The 22649-nt window shown below is 48.2% G+C and overlaps 1 protein-coding gene across 2 annotated transcripts in view; it reads left to right on the top strand.

The window, feature by feature from the left end:
* The window catches only part of UNC5D (unc-5 netrin receptor D), a 95616-nt gene extending 79440 nt beyond the window's left edge, over positions 1 to 16176 (top strand). For both annotated transcript variants that reach the window (XM_027717465.2, XM_027717466.2), the window contains 7 exons: positions 46 to 130; positions 819 to 987; positions 2547 to 2774; positions 4973 to 5122; positions 7516 to 7680; positions 9225 to 9403; positions 10450 to 16176. In XM_027717465.2, coding sequence (XP_027573266.1) covers positions 46 to 130; positions 819 to 987; positions 2547 to 2774; positions 4973 to 5122; positions 7516 to 7680; positions 9225 to 9403; positions 10450 to 10654 — 1181 coding nt within the window. In that variant the 3' untranslated portion in view covers positions 10655 to 16176. The remainder of the gene's footprint in view (positions 1 to 45; positions 131 to 818; positions 988 to 2546; positions 2775 to 4972; positions 5123 to 7515; positions 7681 to 9224; positions 9404 to 10449) is intronic.
* The last annotated feature ends 6473 nt before the right edge of the window (positions 16177 to 22649 follow it).

Consider the following 22649-nt stretch of genomic DNA (forward strand, 5'->3'; position numbering starts at 1 on the left):
CCTGTGCCGTTCCCAAAGGGAAGTTCTGCCTTTGCTCTTTTGTAGGAGTCAGTCTGTTGATCCCACATGGAGCTATTCCTGAAGAGAGTTCTTGGGAAATCTACCTTGCCATCACTCAGAAGGAGTCCAGGTGAGAAGATTCTTGTCAGATACTTCATCTCCATAACTCAGCCAGGAGGTAATGCAGCCAGGCATGGGGGATGAATTCAGATGGGATTAATTCAGATGGGCTGAATCCCTGGACCTGTGCTGGTGGGATCTCCCCTGGCTGTCCTGGAGCCCCGTGCACGGACCCACTTTGCAGAGTTCTGGATTTGAGCAAAGGCCCGTCCCTGGTGCCCGTGTGAGTTACTGAGCCTGCTCATCCTGCAGAATATAAATGGGCTTTCAAACCAGGGAGATCACACTCAATCTGGAAAAATTTATGAGCCTGCCTTTCTTAAGCCATAATTTGTTTTATCTTCGTTACTGTGAAAATATTGTGGATGGCAGCGTTGGAAGGCAGAGCGTGGTGGGACCAGCTGGTGCAGGGAAGCAGGGCTTGCTTGCACACAGCAAGTTCAGTGTTGGATCTGGGTTAAACAAATTGGAATGTGCTTTGAATCCCAGAATCCTGAGCTGACGGAGGGATGGAGTTAGATGGGCTCTGAGGGTTTCGTTCCAGCTCCTCCATGAGAACGAGCACAGGAACTCCCCTGCTCATCCTTTGCTCTAACAGATGAGTGAGGGGCTGAGGCCTTGACTAAAACAGTTGGAAATCTGCAGTTAAGGTGAATTCTTGCCGCTGACAGACGTTGCTGCCTCTCCTCTCCCCCCAGCCTGCAGCCCGAGGGCTCGGCCGTGCTGCTGGGGCCGGAGGTGACCTGCGGGCCCTCGGAGGTGACCGTGAGCACCCCCTTCGCCCTGACCATCCCCCACTGCGCCCACGCCGACCCCGAGCACTGGAACATCCACCTCAAGAGGAGGACCCAGCAGGGGAAGTGGGAGGTAAGGCCAGAGCCCCCTGCCAGGGTTGTCCCAGCCACAGTGAACCCCCGGCCGTGCGGGCACAGCTCAGAGGCTGCAGCAGTGACAGGCACAGACACCCCTGAGAGCAACAATTGAACCCCATTTTTGCCCTGCAGCAAAGGGGCAGCTCTGTGATCCACCCCCATGGCTCAGATTTATTTGTAAAAACGTGGTTTTGCTTGATCACAGCTCCCAAAGAGACTCAGTTTGGAACAGAGCAGTGTCCACACGAGAATTTATCATGGCACAGAAGAAGTTACAGAAGTGCTTGCAAATAATTTTTAAAAATTATTAAAAATTTAATTATTTTTTTTTTAGCGCAGAAGGACCCTCCCAGTTTAAAAATCTCATGTCTCTGGGCACAGCCTTCAGTGACTGAGCTGTGCCCAGAGCCTCTGAAGGATTAGTGCACATTAAACTATTGTGCTTTTTTAGTTGAACATCTACTTCTTAATCCTGCCTGGCTGAGGAGATTAAAGCTTTGTGCGTTTGTAACAGGAGGATTTGATGGTTTCAGTCTGTCCACTGGCAGTTTTAATGCCATTGGCCACCTTGGGCTGGAGCTGTTTGGGGGGCAGCAATCTCAGGTGGCCTGAACTTTCTGTGTCATTTGGGGAGACAGACTGAGAACCCTCCTAAAATAAAACACGACCCAACCTGTTACTCAGCATTCCACAAATCCACACAGGATGGAAAGGGCACAGCAGAGCCAGTAACCAGACACAAATCCATAGGCAATGGATTTATTGCACTGCTGCTGCTGGAACTGGTTGGTTCATTGCACTGTGAGGGGGGAAAAATTAGCAGTTAAAACATTTATGGATACAAAATCCATTCCTGGGCTCCACAAACCCCTCTGTGTGCTTTGCCTCCTCTAAACCACTGCGTGGTTTGTTGCTCCCCTTTAAACCATTTCCAGGTCGGGTTGGTTTTCCTGCTTTAGATTTCCTTAGTGAGCTCCATCAGTGTGGGTCCCAAAGCCCCTGGAATTGGGGAGGAATCAGCAGATCCCTCCTCTGGTGGGGCTGCAAAGCAGGGCTGAGCCTCAAAGGCTCAGTGGGACAGGGAGATTTTGGATGAAGGAAAAACGTGACTGCAGTGGGTGTTCTGGAAGCCAGTCAAGTCCCAGCTACTGTTCAAGGTTTGCTTATTGAACTTTAATCCTCGAGGTAATTTTTTTAACCTGACATTGGGGGGGAAAAAAAAATTAGCTGGGAAGTCGAGAGCACTTGAAAAAGGATGCTAAAATTGCTTACACACCATCATTATTATTGTATGCTGCACACATCAGGGCCTGCACAATGCACGGCCATAAATCCTCCTGCTGACTCAGGGCTAAATTGGGAATATTTACTCACACAAGTAGTCCACCATCTCCCCTTCCCTGAGTGCACAGCCTGGTCCTCAGAAACACTTTGTATTCCAGTTGAATAAAAAATAAGCAATGCAATGACTCCTATTGTCGAGGCCTATTGGTTTTACTTCATTTTTTTTTTTTTTTTTTTTATTTTCTTTAAACCCGAATTTCGTTTTTTCAGGAAGTGATGTCTGTGGAAGAGGAAACTACTTCTTGCTACTGCCTGTTGGATCCTTATGCCTGTCACATTCTCTTAAACAGCTTTGGAACTTATGCCCTAATTGGGGAACCCATCTCTGACTGCGCCGTTCGACAGCTGAAAGTCGCCGTTTTTGGCTGCCTGTCTTGCAATTCTCTGGATTACAATCTGAGAGTTTATTGCATGGATAACACCCCTTGTGCATTCCAGGTAACTGCCTTCGCTTTGCTCGCTGGGGGTTGGTTATTTTTGTCCTGTCCCAACAGCCCAGAACTCCACCAAAAGTGACAATATTGGGGTTTTTTTTTTAAGCCGTGACTTGCAGTGAGTCCCTTGATTTCTCTGCAGTGCTGCTGCACGTGTGGATTTACACTGTGAGAGCTTCAGGGCAGCCAGACTGGCTTGTCATTCTTTGCCAGGCAGATGGAAAACCAAAATCCCACAGCTCTGCTTCACCCAGCACAGTTTCGGGGCTGGGGGGCTGAGCTGGAGCTCAGTCTGCACCCCCCAGGACATGGAAGTCATTCCCAGCTGGTGGAGAGTCTTTATCACACCCCTGAGCTGGCAGCAGTTCAGGATCTCCTCTCCCAGTTACAACTGGAGCAAGAAGAAAGAGGTTGGCTCACCATCTCCTTAAACAAAAATTAAATTTTGGTGCATTTTCCCTTTTTTTAAAAAAAAGGAAAAAAAAAAAAAGGACCAATCCCCAGGAGGCAATTGAAAGGAGCAGGATTTTTTTAATGGTGTTCCAGGACAAAGCAGTGACATTCACTGGCTTTTGCAGCCTTAGTAAACTCAGAAGCTTTAACAAAATGGTTTTCTTCAGGGAGCTGAACTGAAGACAGTTGTGACATGAATGTTTCCTTCCCTTGCCTCTCTCACAGAGTGGAAACACAGCTCTCACTGGTGTCTGTGTGCTTCTAATAAAAGCAGAGCCACCAGAAGGATTGTTAAAGTCTTACAATGGCTTTGTAATTATACTCTTTATAACACTTACACAATTAGTGGGTACCAGTATCTTCCTGATGAGTCTGTAGAAAATTATTAGAAGAATAATTACCAGTTTTCTGCCTGCAGAGGAACGAGAGCAGGGTGTTTGTAGATAGTGAGACAGCTGTGTATATTTACAGAATGATACAGCCCTTAAAAGCATGTAAATATTAGTGTGAACATGGAGAAACTGAGAGCTTTGGGTGAGGAATTGGAGTTGGGGTCACCAAGTTCTGTCTGACAGTGAATCCTTTGCAGTGCAGTCCTGGATGAGGTACCAAGTTCCTTCATTTCTGACTTTGCCCCCCTGTGAAAACCCACCTTGCTTTTGCAGCAGCTGCCTTTGCCCCCTGGGCAGCTCTGACTCGGGAAACTCTCCCAAACCCTTTGTGCTTTGTCCTTTGCTGCAGCCTCGGTGGCACCTGAGGGTTTGTGGCCCACGTGCATCACTGAAGGCAGAGCAGGATGTACAGAACCACAGCACATTAAAAAGGAAATCCAGCACCTTCGAGGAGTTTTGAAAGCAGTCGTGAAATAATCCACTCCCCTCGTGGCTGGAAATCAAAAATTAAGCCTCCCTTCTAATTCTCTCCTTCATATAAACCCGACCATCAGGAGTTAAAAGGAGCTGAACTCCTGTAAAAATTGCTCTCTAATAGGAATCCATTAGTACAGTTGCAGAGAGCTCGAGCAGGCATTGAATTTTCAGAAGGTCACAATGATTCCAGGAGCCCTTCTGACAATACCTTTGGTACTGACAAGCACTGAACCCCTTCGATGGATTTGATTTGATATAATTTATGTGGATAAAAAGAAGGTAATTTGGAGAGACTGCTTGCCAGCTGATTTTTAAAAAGACTTGTGCAACCTTTCCTTCCTCACTGGTGTTTTTACTGTCTCAGCACAGGAGTAAACATTGCTTAAGCACAGGCAGGGGTGATTTTTTTTTTTTTTTTTTTTTTTACTATTATGCTTTAAATTCACAGAATTACATAAAAATGTAGCTGGGAACAGACCTCTGGAGGACTGTAACACAAACTCCTGCTCCAAGTCTGCCCTTTAGACTGCTCAGGGTCTTGTGCAGTGACTCTGAAGAGGCCCCAGAGAGGAGAACTGAGGCTGAGTTGTTTGACCTGGTGTGCTCTCCTGGTGGAGGTGGGGGTGTTTGAGTGCTCTGAAAGCCCTGGGAGAGGTTTCCCAGCCCAGCTGCTGTTGGCTCCAGCTGCAGGCACTGCCTTGGGATGTCCCTGTGCCTTTGAGTGCCTTGAACTGGGATGGGGGTGTATGAACACCAGTCCCATCCCCTGGCCCACGAGAGGAACACTCCTGGTGTGCTGTGGGTGACCCAGACACCTCTGGACAGGTGAATTTGGGGGTTATTCCTAATACTGACACAATTCTCTCCTCTGCCCCTGCAGGAGGTGGTTTCAGATGAAAGGCTCCAAGGAGGACAATTGCTGGAGGAACCAAAACTTCTGCATTTTAAAGGAAATACCTGCAGCCTCCAGATCTCAGTCCTTGATATCCCTCCCTTCCTTTGGAGAATTAAACCATTTACAGCGTGTCAGGTACTTGGCAATTTTACCTCTTCAGGTTTGCACTGGGATGGGCAGAACCCAGATAAGGCAGTGGTACCTTCTGTTTTGGTTTAAATCTCTTGGGCATGCAACAAAAATGAGTCAGAAGGCCAATCCTCTTGTTAAAGGTTATCACTCCTGAAGATGTCGCTGATACCTGTTATTCCAGTTGTGATACAACTGCGAATGCGTGGCTGCAAATGACATTTAAATGTTAATCATGAGTTGAAAGCACAGCGTGCAGATACCAAGAATTAGAACTGAAGAGCTGCAAATTATTTTTTCTGCACTCCATTAATTAAAGAGGCTGTTGAAAAGCGGAAAGGGAAAATCAAAACAAAGGAAGGATTTCTAAGGATGTGGGTTACTGGGAATCAGAAGTGATGTGCTGGCACATGGAGTGGGCTGGTCTTAAAATACAGAACTCAATTAGACTATATAATCTCCCTTTTCCCAGAAGCAGAGAGACAATTATCTATCATTCAGTATTTTGGCAAAAAAACTGTTTTAAATGTGTTGCCACGTTCTCCAAAACATGAGTGTAATGGGCTCTGAAACTTATAAACACAGATCCACAGCCAGATGAAGTCTTACCTCATTAGGAATATAGGGATAATTTATGCTTCAACTTAAAAAGTGAGGGAAACCGAATCATTTTCAGCTTCCTATGAAGAACAGCTTTTAAGTGTTTTGTTTATTCTACTCACTGAACTGCATTTTAAAAGCCAAGCCACTCAGTATTAGGATGCCCCACTACCACAGCAAATGCCCACCAGGAGTAGGACGTGCCCAAGCAGTGAAAATCATGGGAGTTTTCTCTAAATACAACCAATTGAGTTCTGCCTCATGGATGGAACACAGCTCCACACTTTGATTAATTTATTGCCTCTTGATCCTTGTCCAGGCCTGAAGAATAAATGTGTGTGACAGACTGAAATTCAACCTCAAAGTGCTGTTTAGAGTCTGATCAGAGCAGGGACTTGGGGTTAAATAAAAGCCTGTGCAAAACCTCTGCTGCCACAGTGGGCTCTTACTGAACCAGAGGAATATTCCCATTTTATAACTGAGTGTAGTTGGCATGACTTGGCCAGCTCAGGAATACAATAATTGTCTCCAAGAGGAACTGCAGAACCTGCACTGGCTTTGTGTTTCCCCCTCAGTGAGGTGTCTGGTGACAGCTCTGGTTTGGTTCCAGGCTCTTGAGAGATGAAAGGCTCTGTTTGTGCCCGTGGAGCTCCTTGCAGGGCTCCCTGGCTTCTCTGCCACGTCCCACCCTGTGCAGGCAGCTGCCTGTGCTGCCTGGGAGGAGCAGAGGGGCCAGAACTGTGCTCCACCAGTGCCACCATCCCGGGACAGTGGGAGGAGGAGAGAGGTGTGTCGGTGATCCCTCAGCTCGGGGGGGTGAATAAATCCTGCTGTAGAACTGGCTGCAGAGCAGTGGATGGCAGGTGGGGCCAGGATTCCTCCAGACTCCAAACTGTTTCTTTGTCCTGGCCCTGCTGCAGGAGCAGCTGCCGAGCTCTTGGCTCCCTTCCCACCCCGCTCCCGAGGAACTGGGGGAACCCTTGGGAACTGGGTGGGTGCTGGAGCGGGCAGGGGCAGTGAGCAGTGTGCTGAGAAACCAGGCAGGCAGCTCTGGGGGCTGAAAGCAGCTGTGTTCCCCCCATCTCGTGTCCCTCGCAGGATCCGGGCTCTGTCTGGAGCCGGGAGATGATTTACATTCCCTGTCTCTGCTGGGAACTTAATTATAAAGGCAGAATGGAACTGAAAGCATTGCTGGAATACTTGAACCACTCATCCTTCACCACACGTTGTCCCTCTGTATTGTTTCGTGTGATTCTTTTCAGCTGAGTGATTCTTCCACTCGGGATGAAAGCAGAGATGATTACCCTGAAAAAAAATCTAATTATGGTTGCTCCACTTGTAACTTGTTTTGCTAATGTTTTCTTTATCATTGTCAGTATCTTGCTACTGCTCCCAGCCCAGGATCCAGCTGGGGCTGGAGAAAGGCACAGTTGGGGTGGTTCAGGTGGAGAAGGGGAGGCTGACAGAGCCAGGGCAGGTCTTGATGGGAAGCTCCTTTTTTTTGGATTCTGCAGTACAGGGAAATGGCAGGGAGACACAGAGAAGAGTCAGGGTTCTGATCTCAGTAAGGAGGAGGTGAAGTGCAATATTTTCAAGTTTTAGATGGGTCTCCCATCACTTGTTTCACTGGATGAAAGCTCAGCCTTCAGGGAAGGTGTTTATCAGTGGAACCGTCGCGGGTGGGCTTTGTGCTGCTTGGGGCTCGAAGGGGTGTCCAGCAGAGCAGCAGGGAGGGGCCCTGGCTGTCTCTGCTCTGTGCCCCGTGTCCCTGAGCCCTGCCCCTGCCCCTGTCCCTGCAGGAGGTGCCGTTCTCGCGGGTGTGGCGTGGCAGTGCCCGGCCCCTGCTCTGTGCCTTCTCCCTGGAGCGCTACAGCCCCGGCACCACCCAGCTCAGCTGCAAGGTCTGTGTCAGGCAGCTCAAGGGCCACGAGCAGGTCCTGCACGTCCAGACCTCCATCCTCGAGGTAAGGGCTGCTCTCATCTGGCTTTGTTCCCTTGCTCTGTCACCTCCTACTAGCCCAGCTGGCTCCAAGCCCCATCCAGCCTGGCCTTGGGGCATCCACAGCTTCTCTGGGCAACCTGTGCCAGTTCCCTCCCCAGTTTTGTCCTTCCCCTCTCTGTGTAGTTGCTGTGCAAAGCTGTGGCCAGTCTATAAAGCCTTACAGGTTCCATTTCCAGCAGAAATCTAAGCACAGAGATTCTGCAGCACTAAAAGCAGCTCCTGCTCAGGTTGGTGGTTGTGGTTTTCTTGCAAGAAGTTTTGGCAGAGTTTGCAGAGCCCTGGGAGTTGAAAACGGGTGCTCACAGTGTCTCCTGGGCACTGGGGCCTTGCTCACTGGTAAAAGAAATCAAACCCATAGTCAAGCAGGCTGTGATCTGTCCTAGAGCAGTGAAAACCTTGTTGATTAATCCAGATTAGTAGTTCTGGGTTAAAGCTGTCCACCCACTGCTCAATGCTCTCTGCAGAGAATGCAGCAACTGCACAAGAGAACCACAAATATCATCCTGTATCAAAAATCCAGGTGTTTTTCTGGTTCTTTGCAGTTATTTCCTACAGATCTTCTGTTGCTCTCTGTGTGTCTCACTGCAGTGTTGCTGCTGCCTTGATTTTCCTCTCTCTGGATTTTTTTTTAAGGGTCCCATCCTTACACAAGTCCCCAGAGCGTGTCAGAGTCCTGTCTTCAAACAAATTTGCTGGTACAGAGGGCTTTCTCATGCCTTTCTCCAGCAGTGATTGAAGAGTGAGGATAATTTGACTGCAGAATAAATACAAACCCAACAACTGCTCACTGGAGTTGCTCACTGGGCTACAATTCCCAGAGCTGCCCCGGTCGCTGTCGCTTATCTGCCATGTGCAGGGGATGGAAATCCACTCTGCTGTGCATATTTAACACAACCAGGCAGAGCTGAGGTATCTCCAGCACCTACTGCTGTGCATGGCTGGCTCTGGGGACGTGTCAGAAATGCTCTGTGAAGAGACTCCACCTCTGTCAGTTGGTATTGATGCTGCTCAAAGGGATAAAGCACTGAAATGGGGCTCTGGCACACGGGACTGGGGTCATTCCACAGCAAAAGGTGGGACAGATCTGCAGAGGGCCTGGATTCCAAAGGGGTTGGGAGGACTGAGGTTCTTGGAGAATTCAGGTGGTTTAAAAAAAATTTTAAAAACAAACAAACCAACCAACAAACCCACAACTGAGAGATCTGTGTGTCCATATTTGAGGCTTAGGCAGTGAAAGGTTTAGAGACCCATCACTGCTCTGTTCAACTCCATCTCTAACACAAAATTACCCAAAAAACAAAACTCCTAGAAGGGGAGAATATTACTATTTTAAATGCTTTTATACACAAGTCCTTATGATGTTCTGGGAGCTCCTCCACAACCCAGAAAGCCCCACCTCTCCCCTCTTTCGTTTTCTGCCGGCAATTCTGCGAGCTGCAGGGAGGAACCTCAGGCTGGGGTTTCAATCCTTGAATCCAATTTGCTTTGCTCTCCCGTTCCCTGCAGAGTGAAAGAGAAACTATCACCTTCTTTGCACACGAGGACAGCAACTTCCCTGCCCAGGTGGGTCCCAAGGCTTTCAAAATCCCCTTCTCCATCCGGCAGCGGATCTGCGCCACCTTCGACGCCCCCAGTGCCAAGGGCAAGGACTGGCAGATGCTGGCACAGAAAAACAGCATCAACAGGTGAGGGAGGGGAGCAGTGACCTGGGAAAGGGGGATAATCGGCTGGTTGTTTGCCAGGGTTAATTAAGGAGTCATGACTCTCAGGTACCTGCTTTTATCCACAAACAGCTGCTGGGAACAGCTTCTCCCTTTGAAGGGCAGTTCTTTGCTCTGGGCACAAGTCTTGGTGAAGTCCAAGACTCCAGTAGGAGGGTTTTGGCATTCTTGTCTACTAAGAAAAAGTTTTAAGAGGCTGCATGTTCTCTCTCAAAAAAAAAATTTTTAAAAAAAATCCCATGACCTGTTGTCCTGGCTCCTGCTGATTTGTTTTGGGTTCCAAAATGAATATTGCAGATTTGTTTGGTTGGTTTTTTTAAGGAAAAGACAGTCATGCTCTACTGTTGGGGGTAATAATAGTATTATGATTATTAGAACTGAAAGATGCTGTAAAAACCAATTTACTACTTACTTTGCTTCTTCTGCTTGGCTGAATTAAATTGGCAGAGGAAGTTCACTGACAGAAATAGCCATAAATATGTTCCCAGGAGAGCACAGCAATACTTAAATCAAGCAAACTGACTTTCCATTGACTTGTTGCCGTGCATGGGAATCTCCACAAGCCACATCTGAACCAAAAAAAAGAAGTGTTTATGGCAAACACACTTTCTTTTACCGAATTCTTTGCGAATATCGCCCCTGCAGAGCCCTAAAATCTGCATATTGGTAAAACACAGATTCACAAACTAAAAGATGTCGGGTCTTTACGTAATCACAGGCATCAGTTGATGTTATGTAAATCCTCTGCCCGTCAAATCCTTTGCTGAATTTCCTAATGGTGCTTTCCAGGCCAGTTTCCTCATTTCCACGGGGCTGGGGCTGCAGCATTCCTGGGCCAGTCCCCTGCTCATTGTCCTAAACTTGGGCAGGGGACACCTGAGGAAGAAATGCCCCAGGGTGTGACCTCTCCAGGGCTCCTCAGCTCAGCCCACCCAGCTGCTGCTGGAGGGTTTGGGGCAGTGGCAGCTGCTCCTCATCCTCCTCACCCCCCTTTTCCTCCCTCCCCGCAGGAACCTCTCCTACTTTGCCACCCAGAGCAGCCCCTCCGCCGTCATCCTGGACCTGTGGGAAGCGCGGCACCAGCAGGACGGGGACCTGGACTCGCTGGCCTGTGCCCTGGAGGAGATTGGGAGGACACACTCCCAGCTCCCCGAGCCCCCCGAGCCCGAGCTGGAGGAGCCCGACTTCAGCTACAGCCGCCAGAACGGCCTCTAGTCCCTTCCCACTCCTCTGGGATCTGCCACTGGAGGTTCCTGGGCAGGGAGGGAGGAAGGAAGGGGGTTCTGCACCCCTGGGGGGGTGCTTTGCAGTGGGAGGAGCAGAAGCAGCCCTGCTAAAAAAAAAAAATCACCTGGTGATGAGGAAAAACACGACCCTCTCCCCGTCCTCCCCTCCTTTCAAACTCACCTGGTAAAGTCCAAAACAAAACCTGCACATCTGTCAATCCTGGGGCAGGAAGGGGAAAACACAGAGCCGTGGAAGGTAAATGTTCTGGCAGTGTATATTTAGGAACAGTAACGCTGATACAATGCCCAGTGAAAATCAACAAATATGATGGTGGATGTTTAGAGCCACTGGAGGTTAATCCTGGTTTAAAGGTTTGTCTCTTCAAGAGTGGTTTAAAATCCCATTTGAGAGCATCACGTTGTCACTTTATGTCTGCTACAGGAAAACTGACAATTTGGCCTTATCCTGTTCAGATGTTTGAGGAATTAGAAGATTCTCATAATTATTCCATATCATGTGTATTCCAGACCATTTCTTTTAAAAATTCAATCCCTTAATGAATGTACATTTGCTGCAGAGCTTTCCTGCCTGCTCTGTTCCCAAAATTACAGACCAAAACCCCTCTCTGTGAAATTGGGGTGTTGCACACGCAAGAGGAACTTTCTAATTTTCTTGGTTTGCAAACTCTGACTTGGTCAAAAACTGTTTCATTGGGGGGGGGGGGGTGTGGATTTAAATAACCAAATAACACGTGGGAAATTTCCAGCCCTACTTTAACAAGTTTACACATTTTTTTAATTTTTTTTTTTTTTAATTATTCCTTCGTGTTCTGGGGCTAAACTAAGTGAAGGTGAAGTCAGTCAGGTTTGGTTTCAGGCTGAAACAATAAACCCCACGTGGCACTGCCAGAAATGGGCTTGGTTCCTTTGCACAGCTTGGGAATGTCAGGGGATGTAAAGCTGGCTGGGTTACACCTGGTTTAGCCACAAAATTGCATTTCCCACCCCAGTCAGAATCCAGCTGGAGAATTCGCCTTACTTTTTTTACCCATTTCATACAAATCTAATTTCTTACTTCGACCAAACCAAAAAGAGCTGTCACTGTGAGCGAGGGGCCTGGTGGGACTGGTGCTGAGCCAAATTTAACCCCTGTTTTCACTCCTGTCCTTTACAATCAGCCAAGGTGCTCGTTGGGTCAGTGTGGGCAGCAGGAGCACGTTCAGGAGAAAGCAGGAACAGAAAAGAGGCTTCGGGAGCTTTATGGAAATGAAAGGAACTGAAAAGGGGCATTCTGGGGCTTTTTCACCCTTGTTTTTGGCCCAGAGCTGCACTACAGGCCACAGGGTAGGTACAGAGAGCAAATCTCTTAATAATCTGAAGCTGTTCTTTAGCCAGGATTCCAGGTCCGAAAAGTCTGACCAACAACTCTGGACTTGCTCCTGCTGCTCTGGAACTGCAAATGTCATTATTGCCTTCCCGGCTCAGCAGGCTTGGGATAGTCTGAGACTTAGAAATACTGAGACTTCTGCAAAGGTTTTCTGCACTTTAGGATTTCACAGAGCCTGACAGGCTGGTTGCTGTTTGCAGGGGGAGCAGGTTTGGGGCTGAGACACAAACACAGCTCGTTTGGCAGCAGGCTGTCACTGCTTTTAGCAGCACATGGTTCTATCTGGGTTTGAATTACATTTCTAGTGACTGCCAGTCCTCCTCCTCAGGAACCTGTTCTTCATTGGACAAAATGCTGGGAATCAGGGAAGAAAAAAAAAGACCAAAATAAGGAATGGCACCCAGAGCTGCTGTTGTCTGGGAAACCAGCTCCAGCCTCCCTCCAGCAGGGAATTTGTTCTCAGCTCAGAGCTCGGGAACACTGAGACAAACCCAGCAGCTCCCTGGGCTGGTGTCCTGCAAAATCCAGGTTCCCAGGACATCCAGTGTCTGAAAAGGAATAAATGTTTAACTCTGACAGTGCCAGAAAGGAAACTCCTCCTCCGTGGCCGAGGGCAGGGCTGCCTTTGCTGTTGCCCCTCAGGTTTTGTTCCCTGTTTTTATCTTCACTTTGGCTAAAGCAGCTTCTTTGTTACTGATCTTAAACTCTGAGAGTCTGATCAACAGCTCTCGAGTTTTTCTGCCTGTTATGGATTGTTCTGATGCTCTTGTGTTGTTCCAGTGAAGCAGAAATGCCCCAATATTGCACATTTCCTTTGCTCTTAAACAGACTTTCTGGATCTCTGTATACATACATAGGATTTGATCCAAAATGCAGATGTAGAGGAGCACCTGAAGCAGGATTAGAGGCCAGAACTTAAAAATGTATTCCTTTCTTCCATTTTATAAATTATTACATTTGAAAAGCAATCTTCACCAACTAGAAGGTAAGAGAAATGTAATTTTGCACACTTTAGATTCCATCTGGCTGCCCTGAGTCTGATCAGGTGAAACAGCCATTTTGATTTTACATCACCAAAGAATCTGCCCTAATATATTTTCATCTTCCTAAGCACAGGTGCTTCTGTGCTGTGAGTCATTTAAGACTAATAGTTGCGTTCTAAAAATGACTTACAGTTGTGTCAGCACAACGTGCAGCCCCAGCTCTGCCAGCCCCAGCACCAGAAAGCTCGTTTTGCAGTCTGTACAACCCTGAACTCCCACAAAAATTTTATTGGCCTTTTTGTAATAGATGAAAAGACATCAACACAATTCCCTTCAAACACGGGGAGCTGGGTTTGTTATTATTTTTGTCTCTGGCAGCAGCTGCTCTCCCCCTCTCCGGGCATCGCTGGCCTGCAGCGGGTTCAGAGAAGCTTGTTCAGCATAAATCACCCAAACATGGATCCTGTAGGACTCCAGGGTATTAACATCACACCACAGGGCCATTTTTTTCTTCCCACCTGTGAGTTTTACCACATTCAGTGACAGATAAATTCCAGAGCATATTCCTCACCACAAAAAATCCAGCTTTGCGTGCACAGAGAACTGGAACAGGGGAGGAACTGCTGCTGGCTGCCTGCTCACGAGGTCAAGCTTTTTTTTTTCCAGGCTCTTTCTGCCTGTAAAACACAGATTTAAGCAAAGGGGCTGCTTAGTTCTTGGAAGGTAATTAACTGAGTGGAAAAACAGGAAATTAGGTTTTCAAGTCCTTACCGGCCGTGAACGATCTGGAGAGTTCACCTCTCTGGCCTTTCTCTGATTTCACTGGTCCCCAGGAATTTCTCCACCTGTTCCCCAGCAGCAGAGGTGGTGGGAATAACTCACTGAGGGCCTTTGCCACGTTAACCCAGCCGAGGGAGCTTTTCCAGGGGTTGTTCATTTCTGGGCTGTGGTTTGGTGGAATTACTCCCTCGACACCGTCCTTGTTTCAGCAGAGGCTGGAGGCTTTTCCAGGGAGCAGTGAAATGGCACCTCTGCCCCTTCCTGGAGAAATAACAGTGGTCTAATTAAAATGACTTAAAGGATTCCTGAGCAAACACAGTAACTTAAACCACACAACACCTGTAGCCACAAACAACACTCAATATGCTGGCAAACATCACAAATCATTTTCCAGTAATGCCTTTTCTCTCATTGCCAATACCAGCAGAAATGGTAGCAAAAATCTCCTTTCCAACACGAGACAGAAAGAAATCAGTCACTCTGAGATTAAAGACTCACTTAGAGAATTGTTTGGTAGTGACAGTGTCTGCAGGGCAGGAGGCAGGACCAGAGTTCTGCTCCTTGCCACGAGTCAAGGAAAAACCTTTATCCGTACCCGTGTTCACTGTTCTGTCCAAGAATAACATAAGTGTCTAGGAACTTGCCACTATATTTTTTGTATTAGAGGTGAATAGTACAGACTCTACTAGTGTTTCTTGTCTGGGGCTCGGGGGGGGTAGGGGGTGTTGTTGTAATTTTCGAGCTGTTGCAAAAGCTGCTTTAACTGAGCTGTCGAGTTGTCTTGACTGGTTTGTGCTTTACAAGGGCGAGCTGGGGCTCACCTCGTGCCCCGGGGGAGCTGGGGCTGAAGTCACCTGTGAGCCATGGCCAGGGCACAGGGGGCAGCTGGGCTGTCCCTGCCCTGGCCCAGCTGGAGCCTCCCCTCCCGTGTCAGCAGCCGCTTCCTTCGTCCGCCCCGCCGTGAACCCCTGGGTGCAGACCTGTCCTTGTGCAGACCCCAGGAGATGCCAAACCCCTGTTCCCTGCTCTCTGTACAGAAATCTCGCTGTCCAACCCCGGGGGTGGCACCCAGGGGAGGCAGAGGGTGCTCTGCACCCAGCCTGGCTCGAGCTGTTGTGGCCCAGCGGGAGGGGAGGACACGGATCTCACTGCCCTGGAAAGGGGAATGTGCCCTCCCAGATCCTCCCAGGGAGCTGCCTGCTGCTTGGGGTTTGCAGTTTAAAACATCTTGACCCTTGGTGCTCCCCACACAGAAATGTGGACTATTAACCCCGGGGTGGTGACACCTTTTCACCAATTCCTTCGGTTTTCCCCCCATTTGGGCGCTGCAGGTGGAGGGGGAGGGAGCAATATTTGGAGGTGAAGCTGTAGATTTTTGCATCCTTTCCACTAAACCCCAACCCCCATCCCTGAACCTCCCAGAGTTCCCTGGCTGCATCCCTGAGCAGTACAGACACACAGATAAATGCCTCAGGGATTTACTCCTGACATCACAGAATTTGTGACCTGGGAGATGGAGTTGCCCCCTCCCACCTCTTAATCCAATTCATCCCATTCTGATCCCATTTGGTAACCTGGCTCCAAAACCATCAATTGTGCACCTTCTGTTGATTTGGGTGAAGTAAAATTGGACTGGTCAGACCCAGAGCAGTGTTACACACCACAAGAGCTAACAAAAAAAAAAAAATTCCCATTGCATTTTCAACTTGGAAAACTTTTGACCAGCCCTTTGGTGAAAAGAGGAGGGGGAACTTCAACCTGATCACACGAAATGTAAATTATTTTTTAAAAAGTGAAAAAAAAAACCAAAACCCCACAAGTATTCCTCTAGAGAGACCTATTTTCTCTTCTGCTCCTTTATTTTTGAGATGAGTAGGTTCTGAAAATGTTGGTTCTGGGCTCATGTGACTGAGCATCCTTCCCTCCCCCGGGTCCAGTGTGGTTAGAACTGAAGGAGAGCAGAGGTTTGAACCCTTTCTTTAGTATGAAGCTGAAGGAGCAGGGAGGAGAGACAGAACATGAAATCAAAAGCATGGCCTTGGCTTCATACCACACTTTCTGTGCCTTGTTCTATCAATGTAAATTCTGAATGTTGTACAGTAAAATACTTGGGAAAGACTCCTTGGAAAAGGCTGCACTGGCTTCTTTTTTTCAGCACATGTACATATATAAATATATATACATATATATATTTGGTAATGCCAACCAGCTGTGTTATATTGTACTGAGAGAGTGACCCTGGGAGGTTTTGGGTGTTTTCTGGAGGGGCTGCAGAGCTGTGGCCCCGGCCTTTTGGAGAGACATGTACAGGTGGGGACTCCTGCATATCAGTTATTTATGAATAAAGAGTCTTTTACTGACCTCTTGGAGCACGTTCGTTCCTGTGGGAAAACAGGGGGGGCTGGTCTGAGCACTCTGGGAGGCTGGGCTGGGTTTGTGCTGGAGAACTCTGTGCTGGGCACCTTTTTCCTGAAAAAAAAAAATGAATTTAAATCTACAGGAATAGGAGCAGAAGTGATGTTTACCCTTTACTGACAACGTGGAAACAGGTCAGGAATATCATCCTGCTCTCATGTTAGCCTGGGCTGCAACCAATTCCCTCTGCCCTAAAGTCTGGTTTAAGGCATTTCACTGAATTTATTTATTTATTTGTCTGAACGTAGGGACAACCCCACTCCTGGGCAGGGCACTCACCTTAGGTGGGATATGGAATAAAATGAATTATTAGTCCCTGCAGAGCAGAGGTGCCAGGACAGGTGTTATAAATCAAGATACCCCTCAAACCCTTCATGCCCTGCATTCACCTTCTTCTCACCCAAGATCCCAAACCCCAGATACTGTGAGGGGACCCTTGGTAACAACCAGGATCGTCACATGCCTTTGACATTCATTGCAAAATTATTACTGATTAATTATGTTTGCAGGGAAACAGCATCTGTTGCTGTAAAGAGTTCACAGCACTGTGATTTAAGGAACAGCCACTCAGAAATTCTCCTGCCAGGGTGGAAGGGAAGGGTCTGGGCTGGGCCATTTCAGCCCTTCTGAAAACTCAAAAAACCCCCCCAAAAACCCAAGATAATACTTTCAGCACAAAGGCAGGACTGAGCCTCACCTGTTGTTGAGAGTACCAGAAATTATTATGTAAAGAGGGTTCAATTTTCAAACAGTTCTGAAAGGCTAAGTTTAACCAAGTACCACTCACGTTCAGGCTTGGAGCAGAAAAATGTCCCCAGCAATAATTGAACTGACACCTCTTCAATGAGACCTTGCTCATGGCACTGGAAAGAGGCTGCTCAGCCCCCCCAAATTCACACACAGCTGAATTACTGCAGCCTCGTGAAGCTCAATGGAATTGAAAAAATCACACCAGTGCCTGTGACTTTTAACCCCCCCCTGCAGACTGAAGGCTGTCTGTGAAGTAAATGTTCAGTAAAACAAGCCCATGGTCCCTGGGTGCCTGGCAGGGGGTGCTGAGCTGCACAAAGCACCCCCCTGGCTGACTCTGTCCTGGGCTGTCCACACGGAATTTGGAAGGAATAAGCACGGGAGCTGGGAGGAATAACAGAGCACTGAGCTGCCACTGCTCCCTGAGCAGGTCCCAGCCTGCTTTGGGGACACCAAAGCTCCCCAGGGCCCTGCTGGTGCCACCAGAGGGGTCTGTGTGTCCCCCACAGCTGGTACAGAACGTGTGGCTTGGGCTGGCGACAGAGAAAAGAAGGAGAGGAGAATATTCTCTCCCTGCCTGTGTTTATTTTTTGTTGTGTTTTAGGGCCATTTGGTTGCTGACTCAAATGCTGTAACCCTTCTGTTGTGACAGGAGGCGACACTGGAGAGAACTCCTGGTTACAAACACCCCAGACTAATTTAAACCAAACTGAATCGATCCCAATCTGCTCTGCCGAGGGAGTTTGGGCTTTTTTTTTGCATTTTTTCCCTCTTCTCAGATATCATTTGGATTGTATGTATTTTACTCCAGTACTTATCACAGCTTCAAGGCTATTTTCCCTTATTTTGCTTTGTTTCTTTGCTCTTTTTTTCCCCTGCCAGCCTGACTCACCAAATAACAGCATCCACTCATAGAGTCAAACCTTAAATCACAGGCAGTGCCTGAAGTCCTGCAGAAAGCTTTGTTAGAAAAAACATGCAAATAAATCACCAACTCTCCACAAATGCCTCCAAAGTTCAAAAATCAGCTTTAAAGCAGGCCCTTTAAAGAGCTCAGTTCCTCATATCAGAAATATTCAAAGAGTTTTGTTTTGAGCCGTCGGCGGGAGCCCAGACTTGGCTGTGCACGAGGGCTCCCAGCTCCTCACCCCCCCTGCCAGAGGGTCATTCTGCTGCACAACTGGGGAGAAGGGCAGCTGAGGAGCAGCCACTGAAATCAGGGGGAGAGCTGAGAAATTCTCATGGTGGAAAAAAGGTAACATCAACTTGGGAAGGGGGGGGTAAAAAAACCCAGGTACAGGTGGGCACACCCCCCCCACCCCCCTCCAGGTGAGTCTTGTTCCAAAACCCCCCAGGCTGTGCAGGATGTCACTGTTTCCCTCCCTTTTAGCAGGATAACCAGCTCATTAAATCTTCCCATGAAGGTTATTTTCTTACCAAGTGACAGATCTAAAGATTTACGTCCCCCATCCGTCACCTGCCTTCTCCCTCCTGCTTATCCCTTTGTATTTGTTAATGGCCTTTCCCTTGTTATATAATCCTGTCAGGGGTGTTAAAATACCTCTCAGGACTGTTCATTTGGTCTAAATCATCCAGCCTGCCCCGGTGACAGCAGAGCTGGTGTGGGAAGGAGCCCTGTCCTGTCCTCCAGTAATTGTCACCACATGAGAAGAAGGTGTAAGATTTAATAAGGTCATAAAGCAGAATGGCAGGAGCTGGTGTCACAGGTATTTTTTTTCATTACCGTCCAGAAAATCTGGATTCAGTGGGACAATAAATTACAGCAATTGAGCAGAAATGACCCATTTGATTATTCAAGTCTTTCCAGCCACCCAGGGAGAGCAGCAGGGCCGGGAGCACCTCTGCCACCCCCACAGCACTCAAACCACTGCTCCCCGGGCCACCCAAGTGCCTCTGCTGAGCTCAACAGCCACAATCAGGCTCCAAAGCGGTGCAAGAACAGCAACTCGTTTAGTTCTGAATGCACTGAAAGTGGTGGAAGCAAATATTCCTGTCAAACTCGGGCACATCCCCTGTCTGAGTGCTCAGGGCTGGCTGGGGGCTGCCAGGGGATGACAAGTTTCCAGTGCAGATGCCAAAAGTCAACACCAGGGTAAAACAAAACCAATAAAAACCAGAAAAATGAAGATACTCCCCTCCCCTCACAGACATTTTTCTCCTCCAATCAGTCACAAGCCCCCTTTATCTCATCCTCTCGTGTCCTCGAGCTCTGGGCAGCTTCTGAAGCAACAACTCCAGTGACAAGAACAGACCTTAAACCCACACTCACTGGGAAGCAGCAGCCTTGCCTGCACCCCATGGGCTCCAAAAAGCCCTTCCAAAAGCACAGATCCAAGTCCCCCCCACGACACACATCCCTGGGGAATCACTGGGATCACTCCTGGGACATCTTGGGAAAGAATCTGACCTTTTGAAGCTGCTAATTAGCAGCTGAGGTCTCCTGAGAAATGCCATCCCGTTTGTGGGGGACAAACACCTCCGAAAGTAGGACCCTCCATTTTTTATCCCCATTTCATGTATATGCAGGGATATTTTCCCTCTCATTACCTGGAAACAGCTGGGTTTGCTGCTCGTGCTTGCCCACGGCTAACAATTATTTACTGCTCATTATCATGATCTTCTGTCACATCCAGGGAACTGGCACCGAGCAGGAAACAAGCAACAGGGATCCTGGGCTTCTGGAAGCACCCAGAATATTAAAATTGAAGGGAAGAAGAAGCACATTAAGCTTTGGCTTGATTTACAAACTTTCCGAGGAGCGACAGTTGTTCCTTAAAGGATTTGTTATGATCAAACTAATTTATAGGGTTGTTACAGTGGTGAAACCTCTGCATTTAACATTTATGGGGAAAGAACTTCACAGTTTTGCTTCGCGGAGATTCAATTAAAATTTGTCTCGGGGAAAAGCTGCTGCAATTTTCCTCCTCGCATTTCGTCCTTCACTGATCACTTTTCTCTTCAATACTCCTGCCTGGTGAAACACTGGGAGAGGCCCTTTGCAAACAGCAGCCTCATTAAAGCCCCTGCCCCACAGTGCACAGGGATTACAGATGGGCACCAGAAATGGAGGGATGCTGCCCTTTTGTCCTGGTTAGAACAGCTGGGACCAGTTCATCACTGGATGGGTGGAACCCAAACCTGGGTATTCCAGAGCCTTCCATGCCATTGCCCAGAAACTGGTATCAATGAACCATTTCCACCCTCTGCCCAGAGCAGCCCTGACCCCTCAGGCTGCAAACTGGGTGTTCAGAGGCCTGGGAGACAGGAGGGTGCTCCTGTGCTCACACCAGTGTGGAACTGGGAGATAGGAGGGTGCTCCTGTGCTCACACCAGTGTGGAACTGGGAGACAGGAGGGTGCTCCTGTGCTCACACCAGTGTGGAACTGGGAGATAGGAGGGTGCTCCTGTGCTCACCCCCAGTGTGGAACTGGGAGATAGGAGGGTGCTCCTGTGCTCACCCCCAGTGTGGAACTGGGAGATAGGAGGGTGCTCCTGTGCTCACACCAGTGTGGAACTGGGAGATAGGAGGGTGCTCCTGTGCTCACACCAGTGTGGAACTGGGAGATAGGAGGGTGCTCCTGTGCTCACACCCAGTGTGGAACTCCCCACCCTGAGGGAGGTGCTGGGCATTCCTGCCTGAACCTGAGGATATTTAATCTTGGGGTCTTGGGACTTTTTTAACCACTGCTGGGATCCAGAGAAGGACTGTGACCACCACTCTTGCCCAGACTGCACCACCACTCTCACCAACAGGTTTTTTCCCTCTCCTCTTACTTTGGACTCAGGGGGCCCAACAAAAACCACTCTGTTCATGCCCCAGGGTGCTGGGTTATACATTTGGGGTTTGTGGGTTAAACCCAACTGTTTGTCTGTATAATCGTATTTATTGTGTTATTTTATTAAATTGTTATTCTGACTTCTAATCTCTCCTTTGAGTTGGGTTCATTTCCCCTGCAGGTTCACCTTTAAACCAGCACACCTTTAAAAAGTGCATCCCCCCCCCCCATACTCCTGGCAGAACAAGTTCCCTGCTGCCTGTCATTTCTCCAAACAGGTGAAGAATCCATTATAAAATATCCCAGGCAGCCTGCCTCATTTCTGCCCGTGCTCACTGTAATCCCCTGTACCTGGTGCCATTAGCCATGCACGGGGGTAATGAGGCAGGCAAAGGTTATTCCCGGGGCCAGGCTGGAATGATGAGGGGCTGCCAGTGCAGGAGACTCACCCCGGGCTATCTGAAATTGAAATTTGGGCTTAAATTAATAACTCGACATGAGCCCAGACAGTAATGCTGCCTGTCCCCTGCAGGGCTGAAAATGTCTTTTGACATTAATAAAAAAAAAAAAAATAGAAAAAAAAAAAGGGAGGGGGTGTTAACTCGGGCAGACAAGAGAGAGGAGCAATGCACTGGGCTCTGCTGATGCCACGGGAATGTGGGAGGCAGGAAACACATGGAAAAAGGCCCTGCCTTGACTACCTGACAGGCCAAGTGAATACCCAATGAAGGGTAATAAATCCTTCCATCCTTCCCCACACCTGAAGGATTTGTTTTTATCACCAACAAGGGAAATTGCCTCGCTATCTTCATTATTGTAACAGCACCAGCAACGTTCCAAGGTGTTTTACAGAGCAGTTTAGAAAAAACACAAACCAAGCCTTGCTCCCAGAGCTGAAGGCTTTAGTCTGTGGAACTCAGTGGATGAAGAACACGTTTTTTCTAAGTTGAGAGGAGATTTTAAAGCTACTAACAGTATTTTTCTCCCTGTTTTACAAGGTAAAATGCATTTGATGCCAGGCTGCACAGCCTGAGTGACTGTGGGCTGGGAGGGGAAGAATTGCTGGCCTGTCCCACTGTGCACATTTACACAGCTGGACACATCTGCAGGAGCCACATGAAGAATATTCACAGGAACTGGGACTCAAAATAAGTTATTTCTATTCCCAGTTCAGTTGCAGAAATTATGAGTGACTTGAGTGACTTTCTTCCAAAAGAAGGAACATTTTCCTACATCACAGAAATTTAACAAGCCAAGGCAGTTATTTTACCTCACATCAACTGACTGCACACCCCTCCTTCCCTGCAAAGCCTCAATTAGGTTAAATGCATTTATCCCTTCAGAACTTTTCTGCTCATCACCCATCAGGCTGAAGGGAAAGTTCCAAAGGATGGTTTTTATTCCCTTCCCTGAAGTGTTGTGTTCACTGGCCTGGAGGGGGAAGGGCACATTCCCATGGGATCAGTGCTCCAGGGGCACTCAGGGAAGGGGATGGACACGTCTCCTCCTGCTCCCAGTCCCTGCCCCTCCTTTCATCACTCCCACTGTGGGTTAGGAAACCTGGTCCTGTTGTCACACTGAACTCTGCCTTGTCAGGACAGCTTTGTCACTCATAAATACTGCAGTGAGAACCAAAGGCTGCTCATGAAAGATTGATTCCTGGCAGTTCACTGACCCTTCCCTCGAGGCCTTTTATTCAAATTAGAGTAAACCCATCCTAGAAATCCGAGCATTAATTGTTAATAGTACAGGCTGCTGAAACAGGGAGTCCTCGAGGAGCAGAGATCCAGGGCTGGCTTAAAGTGATACAGCCCAGCAGAAATTAAAGGCAGTCAACAGAGCTGGAACATGTTAATTCTCACATTCAGAACC

Source organism: Pipra filicauda, unplaced genomic scaffold (assembly GCF_003945595.2).
Source record: "Pipra filicauda isolate LSUMZ 115617 unplaced genomic scaffold, ASM394559v2 scaffold446_size559374_pilon, whole genome shotgun sequence".
Taxonomy (NCBI): Eukaryota; Metazoa; Chordata; class Aves; order Passeriformes; family Pipridae; genus Pipra; species Pipra filicauda.